This window comes from Montipora capricornis, chromosome 5, assembly GCF_036669925.1.
Source record: "Montipora capricornis isolate CH-2021 chromosome 5, ASM3666992v2, whole genome shotgun sequence".
Taxonomy (NCBI): Eukaryota; Metazoa; Cnidaria; class Anthozoa; order Scleractinia; family Acroporidae; genus Montipora; species Montipora capricornis.
The window spans coordinates 19,462,684-19,472,777 of record NC_090887.1 but is presented as its reverse complement, the minus strand read 5'-3'; the positions used below and the strand labels follow the sequence as shown (position 1 = coordinate 19,472,777).

At 40.8% G+C, this 10,094-nt stretch overlaps 1 protein-coding gene across 2 annotated transcripts; it reads right to left on the bottom strand.

Moving 5' to 3' along the window:
* Nucleotides 1-444: 444 nt before the first annotated feature.
* LOC138048857 (uncharacterized) lies at nucleotides 445-5,126 on the bottom strand. Of its 2 annotated transcripts, none has more exons than XM_068894965.1 (3): nucleotides 5,030-5,126; nucleotides 4,808-4,865; nucleotides 445-1,164 (listed from the first exon to the last, which is right to left on the bottom strand). In XM_068894965.1, exon 3 carries the CDS (start codon nucleotides 1,138-1,140, stop codon nucleotides 541-543), a length of 600 nt encoding a protein of 199 aa, XP_068751066.1. In that variant the 5' UTR covers nucleotides 1,141-1,164; nucleotides 4,808-4,865; nucleotides 5,030-5,126; the 3' UTR covers nucleotides 445-540. The 2 variants fall into 2 exon arrangements, with proteins under 2 accessions (XP_068751066.1, XP_068751067.1); XM_068894966.1 differs by having other exon boundaries at nucleotides 4,808-4,860; nucleotides 5,030-5,094.
* Nucleotides 5,127-10,094: the final 4,968 nt, after the last annotated feature.

Here is a 10,094-nt window from a genome sequence, read left to right as displayed (position 1 = left end):
TAACTGCTGTGACTTCTGTCTGGAAGATATTAGCCAGTATCAAAAATACCACAATACCAGGAGCCCATCTGGAGCGTGCAACTTCCATACAGCGTCTGTGAAACGGCGTTTTCACAAGTAGGTTTATTTTTAGACTAGCCCTTCCCGCGAATTAGGTCAAAAAACAAAGGCAGTTCCGGTTCGGTGACCCTGTGACGTCAGCTTAATTTCTTGTAATTGGTCATCGGGCTCCTGTGGGAGTCTCATTCGCGGGAAATTCAATCTAAAAATAAATCGGTCTGTGAAAACGCCGTTACACGAACACAGTAGAGTTGTAGGCTCCGGGTCATGGGTTCCTGCTGAAAGATAATAGCCGGTATCAAAAATACCATAATACCCTTTGTTTGTCCCTCCGAAATTTTGCATAAGCGTTGTTTCCAGTTTCTCTTGGGACCACTGTAAGTCTCAAGAGAAAATAAAAACAATGCCGATGCAAAATTTTGGAAGGACAAACAAAGAGTATTATGGTACTTTTGATACTGGCTAATTAAATTCGATTTCCTACAGTATATTACATGAACATAAAGGTGTCGGAGACGACGGTCTTGGTGGAGGTTGATGTCTCACAGGAGATGGAGCTGTCGGAGAGGACAGTCTTGGTGGAGGTTGCAGTCTCGCGGGAGCTGGAGCTCTGCCTGGTAGACCAAGTGCCAACCTTAGCAGACGACCCTCAAATGACCTCAAGGGTGAAATGTAATTCTTTTCCAACCAGCTTCTCTTGAAGAACATGATTTTTGCAACTCTCTTCCTTTCTCCTCCAATCAGAACGTTATCTGACACAGCTAACATGTGAGTAACGGCACTCAATTCAAAGAATTTGTTGCTGCTGCCGCCACAGTCTTCGCTGTGGAAGAATACTTTTCCAATCAGCTCATCTGGGCTGAAAAGTAATACCAGTGTCAACAAGGCGTCGATTTCTACTTCGCTAAGGGAATAGTAACGTTGATAGTCCTTCAGCCTGTTCAAATTAGGATTGTCAAGTTGAAGAACTATTGCCACGCAGTCGAGGTAGTACATCAGTTTGGCTGTCGAGTTCTCTGGCACTGTGACGGTGGTCCCCGTCTCTTTTATTCCAAAGCGTTCCCCAATAAGTGCTGCCATTTTAATTTGTGTGCTTCAGTTTGTCTACAAGTTAAGAGCATCTTTTATCATAAAGCGAGTTTCAATCGAGTGTCGTAAAACCAAAACCAAAGTAATTATTTTGGCCAATCAAAAAGGACGGAGGCAATCCAGTAAACCAATCAACACTCGAAGTAATTACACGTAGCCGACACAAAGCGCGGAAAAATGTGCACGCGCAAGCGACGATTGGTTTTGGTTTCACTTCTGATTGGTCGAAAAAATGGCGCGCGAAATTTGAACCAATCATTGAGTGAAGTAATGAAAAACCAAAGCGCTCTATGGAGAGGAGTGTTCAGTTTACCTGGAACTAAAACGCACGTAGAATCAATACGACCACTACATCTCGGCACCGAGTGGCGTCTTTTTCGCATGTAACACGAGAGTAGTCAATAGCCCATTTTACAGTTGTGTGCTTAGTTACCTAGCCTATGAATGAATCGAAAGTGAGGATCGAGTTGACAATGTTTTGATAGAGACCTCACTGCTTTTTTTATGAAAATGCTTACTAACTAGCATGACAACAACATCATTAACATAAGAAAAGAAGGGAGGTCTGTATCAAAACAAGGTCAACACCAGCCTCACTTTCATTCAAAGGCCAGGTAACTAAGCTCATAACTGTAAAGAGGTCTATTGAGCAATGACGTCACGAATCCTGCCGTTTTTGTTTATATTAATACCCAGTAATCTCTACCATGAATATTTATTGTCCACATAATAAAAAAAAATTACATTTCAGCTCGAAGCAAGTGAGGATAAGGTATGAGAACGGATCCCATCATAGTTTTCAAAAATCTATTTTTACTTTCGCAAAGCTATTTTATGTACTCGCTCCCAATGCCGCGCATATTTAAATTCCATTACGTCATTACCACTGGCCAATCAGGTGCCTCTCTAAAATAGCTGCACAGTCGCCGTCCACCGCTGCCTCCCCGCAGTCGTGCAGAATGCTATTAGGGAGTTTTAGCAAAGACGACGGGTACAGCAACGAAAACGTTAGTCCAAAATATAACTTAGCGCTATCGCAAGTATTTCGCGATTAATCCGTCTTCTTCACATTGTACAATACAGGCGAACTATCCTGTAAATGGATGGGAACGAACAGTTTTAAAGTCAAAGCTGAAAATGACTTTTTCATTGTTATATGCTCACGATGTCGTCAAAACCTAAAATTTGGTGATTTCACATTGTTGTTTTGTGGAGCACGGCAAAGAAATGCACGGAAATTCGTGCTGCACGTGCAGCACGAGCATTTTTCCTTTTTCAACCAATAATATTCTTGCTTTGTGGCGTTGCCGTAGCCGTACCCGTCGTCTTCGCTAAAACTCCCTAATATTTTGTGCGACATTTACTTCCGGTGGCTGATTTTGTGATGTACGGCATACTAATAGGCCATTTCCGAGTTCTTGCCTGCCTCATCTTCAAAGCGAGTCTAAGTGCGAAGTTTTTGTTATGAAAATTAGTTTTCATTCTTATGTAAAGTCGAACTAATTACCATAACAAAAACTTCGCACTTAGACTCGCTTTGAAGAGGAGGCAGACTTAAACTCGGAAATGGCCTATTGCCACCTTGAGAAGTAGTCATTTGTGATTTGTTGAAAGTTGTGCTTTTGGAAGTGCTTAAGTCTTAAGGCAGTCTGCTGCAACTGTCAATCAGAACTTTGGACATGCCAAAAAAAATTCGAGGTGCGAGGAAGCCAAAAATAGGACCGTAAGTACCGCTCGGTTTAGTCAAGCATAGTAAGTCGTGATATTCAAATTTGGATCTATTGCGACTTGCCCAGACATGCAAGACGGATTGCATTGATTCTCAGTTCAGTGAGCTGATCATTCGTGATGTCAAAGTGTTCGAGTTTTATGCGTTACTAAAACAACCGCGTCTCATTCATTTTCAACATTTTCATGCTAACACCGGGTTAAAATTTTCAAGCACAATTTGATAGAACTTATCCACGATCAGCAGCTTAGAAAATTGTCTAGAATGGAAGTTTAATATTTCTCTTTTTAAAAGCCCGAGTGTATCTAACCGATAAGTATACTTAAGAAGGAAATTTTGGCAAGAAGCAATCAGTCCATGTAACTCCTTTTTCGGCAATTTTCTTTATTCTTTTGTGACTTTTTACCCATAAGGTTTGAAATTTAGCGCTATTAGCGATGCATAAGATCACGGATATATTGCGCTTTTGAGCGCGATAGTAAAATTAGATTTTTAAAAAATTATCATCTCCTCTCTTCCTCGAAGTTATGAATTGTATACTCTTGTGGCAAGAACAATATATTATATATTATTACTGCCCGAAGAAAAAGCAAGCGTTCTATGCGCCACACCTGCTCCTCCTCATTTCTAATTCCATTTTTTTCGCCTATAAATCTTGCCATTTAGTTAGCTTCAGTGTTCTTCTCTTTAGAAAAGAGAGCTGGGATTTTAATGTAAAACAGCACAGTCTAAACCGTTTAAATATATGCCATTTTTTCCACGCATTAATTCCCAATTAAAAACGAAAAATGAAAATGAATGTTATCGAGACTGTCAACAGAGTTTCAACTTACAGTTACTATTTACTAGAAATTCATCAAAAATTTAAAGTTCTCTTTTCGTCTTTCATATGGATGTTGATTGTGTTAGAGACTTAGGCTTTAAAATGAACTAAAGGCTGCATGATAGCTGGAAAATCAGACGAAAGATAAAGAGCGAGTGAAGTAATAAAACAGCACGAAAAAAAGAACATATTCTGTATTTTACTGAGATCGTGGTGCGTGTAATAATTTCAGTTCATTCTTGGAAAATAAACTGATGTCCATACTTAAATGGTTTTGAAAGCTCATCTAGGCGTAATTCAAATCTACCTTATTGCAATGACGTACAACTTGTCGTCGACGTCGTCGGTTTCCGAAAAGATCGTAAAACGTCTAAAACGAGCACAAGTCCAGAAAACAAATCGTAGATACCAGTTCTTTGAGCTTCGTACTTTTTAGCATATTTTAATCTGAAGATTTTATACCTAACTTATTCGTGCAAAACCTTCATTGGAATGCAAATGGAACAAAGTCCGCAACTTGTTTATCATACCTTTTTTCAGTTCTTTTGTATTTTCCTTTTTTCAGTCCAAACGGTAGATTGCAATCAGTCTTGCAACACTTTATCGACGGACGAGTCAAGGGAAATAAATTCCCATTAACTGCGACAAACTTTGCTCTCAGTTGATTTCAGTTGGATCTATTCTTAACATTGGCAAAACCGACGGTCAACTTTTACATTTGCAGTGTATTTTAGTTTTTGGAAACGATACCGCGGATACTCTTGTTGGAGCAGCACAGTCAATCGTATTCACCGGTTTTTAATTTGCTTAGGAAGAGGTTTCTTACAGGGCGTTGTCGAGTTCGACGAATTTCGAAGGGAGCAGACATGGTGCAGTGGTGAGAGCACTCGTCTCCCACAAGTGTGGCCAGGGTTCTATCCCCAGAATTTGCGTTACATTTGGGTTGAGTTTGTTGGTTCTCTGCTCTGCTCTGAGAGGTTCTTCTCCAGGTATTCTGGTTTTCCCGCTCCACAAAACCAACCTACGACTGAGCTGATCTGAGTTAATTTCCGAGTGTACAGTGCCACAGCACTAAATACGGTTATTTCATGAAAAGGAGTCCCTACCTTTAACAGCGTTTGGAACTTAATTAAGTGGAAATCTTGAAGTCCTGATCAATCTGAACTGCGTAGAAAGAAAAGCAAGCTCATCTGAGATAGAGGTTAAAGTACTTAAGCTGTTTGTTCACGTCAGGTTAGCGGGTAAAGTGCGGGTTAGCGGTGATCAGGTAAAGTGTCCTGGCATCATGTAAGCATTTTTGCTACTTTTTTAGTAATGAAAGACTTTACCTCTGGCACGTATGCAGACAGATAATGGTGTTTTGCAACTACCGTAGCTGAACTTCACATTTAACTGCTTCCGTTTATCCCCAGAAAAGGAAGCAATTAGAATAGACCACTTTCGATATGTTAAAATTCAGCTTGATAGTGATGGCTTAGAGGACACAAACAAAAGAAATTAATAAACATGTTCATTCAGTTTCCTTTGTTTGTGTCCTCTATGCCTCGCTGCCAAGCTGAATTTTAATATATCGAAAGTGTTCTATTGATTATTGCCGTTTTTATACTAGAGACGCATTTATAATTCGTCTCGGACGAACTTAATTGGGCAACTGGATAGTTCGTCCACGCGCATTAAGCGTTGTTTGGTTACTGCTAACCTTTATGGTCTCGAATTTTGCAAAATTTTAAAAAGCTACATAAGATAGCTCATTATATTTGTTTCCTTGTAAAAAAGAAATTCTTTGAAAATGTTTTTTTCTTGCTGAGTTAGTGCAAATTTTGTGTCTTGCGTGACTATTATGTTAATCTCCCAAGGTGTTACGAGATGTTGACACTCGTCAACATCTTACACCTCCCGTGCAGTTTGACGCGGCAATACATCAGGAATGCGTTTCCACGTTATTTGTTATGTCCTTTCATTTTCCCCGTTGCTCACTTGTCCCATTATCAATCAGGACAGTCTGCGATGAGGTATAATTAATCTATGGCTAATGATGCAGCGCACTGAAGCTGTTTTGTCACAAACCCTGTTCAGGGGGCCTTACCTTGATTTTCATTGGTCTGCGGCATCATAGCGACATGACCGATTCACACCCGCATTGATAAGGTGTGAAAACGTGTAAGGTCTTTTCTGCCCGAAAACTCGGCGTTTACTTTTCAAGGAATAGCTCCTGTTCAAATGAATTTATAGGGTATGTAGATTTGTTCATGATTATTACAAAATTTGGCCAAAATGATCGTCGGATATTGGTGCACGAAAGTGTGTCGAGCTTTTAAAAAATTCGAAATATACTTACTTTGACGCATCTCTGCGTGTCGCGAAACGGAAAATTTTCTATTGGTCAACTCCAAAATCCTAAAAGCCCGGCACGCTTTAGTAACCTATAAAGTGCTGATTGTAATAATACAGTTTGTTTGGCTGTGCGTGATAACGCGAAGGCGGGTAATTCAGCAAAGTGAACACGCGTGGTTTTGAGTTTGAACAGTTCGCGCGCGCTGAAGAAAGCCATAATAAACTTAAAATTTTTCATATATTCGGATTTTTCATTTTATTACCTTTTCGGTGATATATAGTTTGCTGGAGTTTTACCGACAATAAAGCGCTTACGAAAGATTTCCCGGAAGGCTCCTCAAAAGGTTAGCAGTAACCTTAAGTTTGTCCACAGGCGCCCCAAGCTCAGTGTGAGCATGGCCAACAAAAATATAAGGATTTGTATGCCTATGGGAATCCCGATAGAAAGCTTAAGAAGATAATTATAAGAAAAAGATCTCAATTAAAAAGCCTAACCTTATCGCCATTGTGGGTAGCTTCCTTCTTGTGTGGTTATTTTCCAGATCCGACGCGATTTGAGCCATTTTTCAAATTCTAGGTTGTCAACCGTTATAGGAAAATCCCAAGGCTGGAGAGATTCTCAGGTGCCACCAATTTGAGTCAAATATTCCTGGATAAAATCTTCCCACGGTCACAATTCCACATCAGAATCAATTGACAAAGATTGAACTTTCATCTCAACCCACCTTCATCGCAATAGCAGTCTTGCGAGTGACCTCAGGCGGTAACATTGCAGGAAAACAGCTTTCGAAAGGTACGCTTCCACACCACAGTGGCCACGGCTTCGACCGTTGACACGAACTAAACCTTACCGGGGTGGCAGACCGTAGTTTTGTCAACCGCAAATTTCTTTATTACCTTGGGTCTACTGACACGATTGTTTTCTCTCAGATGCTAGTAATTAAACTTCACTGGCTTCAGTAAGTCCAGCCACAAAATATTCGAAGCACAATATCCTACGAGAACAAAGTTTATATGCATGTTAATTCCTTAAAAGCTTGAGTCAATGCGGTCATTTCTGTCAGTGAGGTTCGGAAGGGACCTGGAAAATTGCCGACTGGGGTGTGTTCGTGATTGGTTTAAAAAGCAGTACGTTTAGCCAATCAAAGTTCAGAACTAAGACAAATAAAAAAAAAGAATAGAGAATTTTTCAAATGAGTGTCGTAAAACCAAAGTAATAACTTTGGCCAATCAAAAAGGACGGAGGCAATCCAGTAAACCAATCAAAACTCGAAGTAATTACACGTAGCCGACATAAAGCGCGGGAAAATGTGCACGTGCGAGCTACGATTGGTATTGGTTTCACTTCTGATTGGTTGAAAAAGTGGCGCGAGAACTTTGAACCAATCACTGAGTGAAGTAATGCAAAACCAAAGTAATTATCTGATTACTTTCGACACTCAATTGAAAACCGCTCAAAAGATGAAAACCTATTTGTGAAGTTTCATTAGTGACTCAATACAATACACTGTCCAGTCTAACGAGACATTGATAATGTACTAGAAATAGCTGCACAAACTTTGTTTCTATATGAACAGTAATTAAACTAAATTTGTAATACTTAAGGCTAATCTCTGTCTTGTTTGACTGACACAATACATTTCACCAGAGTAACAAAAATCAATTTTGTCCACGTTGGAACAATTATTACTAAAAAAACGAAACGCTTATGACAGTTCTCCGATTCGAGTGTTGACAATTAGGCCAGTTTCGTATTCTAACGGTTGGACTGGATCTAGCATGAGATGGAGGCTAATGCGGGCAAATCAATTTGCATTTGAAAAGATTTGCCCGCATTAGCCTCCATTCCATGCTAGATCCAGTCCAGCCGTGAGAATTCGAAAATGGTGTATTCCTTTGGTTTTGCAAATCGCCTCAACATGGAAGGTCACGAAGGGATTTGTGGGGGGGGGGGGGGGGGGGGTTAGGGGCGGTGGCAATCCCATTTCCAAACTTGGACAAAATCCCAGTCCCAGTGGCAAGTTTTCTAAGAAATCCCAGTCCCTGCTACTGAAATCCCAACCGGAGTTATGATAGTTTTCGAGCATCAATATGTTGTATGAAACAGTTTAATAGTAAGTCCCAAACCAAAACATGAGATTACTGGAGAGACGGTGCGAGGTATTATTTGTAGCAACATGAGATTGCTTACCTAAGAGTTCCCCAAAAAAGGCGTGCTATCACCTAGCACATGAGAGAATTCTGAATGGTGCAGTGTTCCGTTCCTCTACGTCACCTTCACAGTCGCTGTTATCATCATCATCATTACTACATTTATCAACAATAGTATCCTCACCAGTATCCTCCTCAGAGTCAGTTCGCCCTCTTCACTAGACCCACAACAATCGCAAGGTCGAAAGGTCTTGCAAATCGATAGGATACGTTCAAAGGCGTTTCAGTTCCTGTGCCAAAGACATTTACCTTGTCCAATACCTCATCTGAGCTTCTTTTCGAGTGATGGCATTGGTTGCAGCCAGTGTTTAGGAAAGTCGATTCGTGCTAGTGAAGCCGTATTAGAGGTAGGGATGGGGATGTTGTGGTAGCTTTGAGGTTCAAGAACAAGTCTCTTAGCATCAGGAAAGTCTTCACTCTCACATAGCAGTGGCCAGGAACACAAGAAGGCTTCATGAAATATTTGATGTCAGGAATTTCGAGCAGGGCACCAGCACCTTGCGGGCTACGGGTCAATAGTCCATGAGGCGAAGCCGAATGGGCTGCTGACCCGTGGCCCTTGAGGGCGAAGGGTCTAATTGTTTTAGTATCACCCAACTAGTCGGACAGAAAAGGCAATCATTAAGTTAGGAAATGCAAGTTGAGGAAATATTTTTTGGGACTAAAATGAAAGAAAGCGTCACGCTCTTCGCTAATCGAAGACTATTACTAATAGTCCTCTCAGTAAAGTAGTCGATTAAAATGCAGGATTTGCGTTAGTCCACTAGTTGGGTGATACTAATACCTGATAACCTCTGATATTGCAAATCCCATTCGTACCAAGGACTCTTTATCTCCCATTCCCAGTAACAAAATCCCGTTTCCCCACGGAAAACTCAAATCAATCCCAGCTTCCATTTTACCCCTTATTGACCCCTTGTTGCTCGAGGCCAAGTTAACGTTTAAGGTACACAACTTGAGAGTCACCTTCTTAACCACACGCAAAACCAAAACTAATCATACTATTGTTCTCATTGCCCGGTTAAGAAGGTCAAACATCTCTCTCCAATCCCCCCTTCCCCCTAAAACACGGAATGTGATTGAGTTGTTACGCTTAGGGCAATAAAAGGGTGGTTTAGGACCATTTAGTCAATGAAAGGGAAGGATACCAGAGGTTATCCCTATCAAGGGTATCTGCCCGCAGCCCGATGTAAAACCCGGAGAAAAACCATCAGTGTCAGATTGAGATCGACTGACACTCAGCCCATATACGACCCGAGGGCGGGGTTGAACCCGGGTCACAGAGGTAGGAAGCGCGGTTGATACTAGCTAACTCATTCTTCTTCCCCAGAAACCATATGTAAATCTTGTCTGTTCAAATGCAAGCTTCTTTCAAGCAACACTTTACAGGGGTGTTGCTCTGTTTTTGTCGTACAGTGGATCTTGTAGGTTTGACTTTTAAGATGAATGCTTAACGGTTTCTTTCTTTGGTGCACAAGGTGGTCCCCGATGTCAAAGCTTTGGATGAAATCCCCAGAGTGGGACAGTTCCAATTAAAGCTACAGAGAAATTTGTTATGAAATGGAGGTCCCATGATTTATGAGTCAAATGGTCAATGAGTCATGAGTCAATGAGACTCGCAGTCAATATAGCAATGATTTATTGATTAAGCCTAAGCCCTCGTTTCAGTGGTTAGGACTAAGCACTCTCTGAAATTTTAGCTTTCATTTTATTGGTTAGGGTAACTGCACTAACTCATTGACTCATGACTCATTGATTCATTGACTCATAAATACTAGATACTCTATGAAATGCCCCAATCAGAATAAACGCTCTTCAGAATGTTAACTTTACTCTAGAGGTCTCTTA

Coding starts and splice junctions, on each gene's coding strand:
- LOC138048857 (XM_068894965.1), bottom strand. CDS start 1,140: ATGGCAGCACTTATTGGGGAACGCTTTGGAATAAAAGAGACGGGGACC.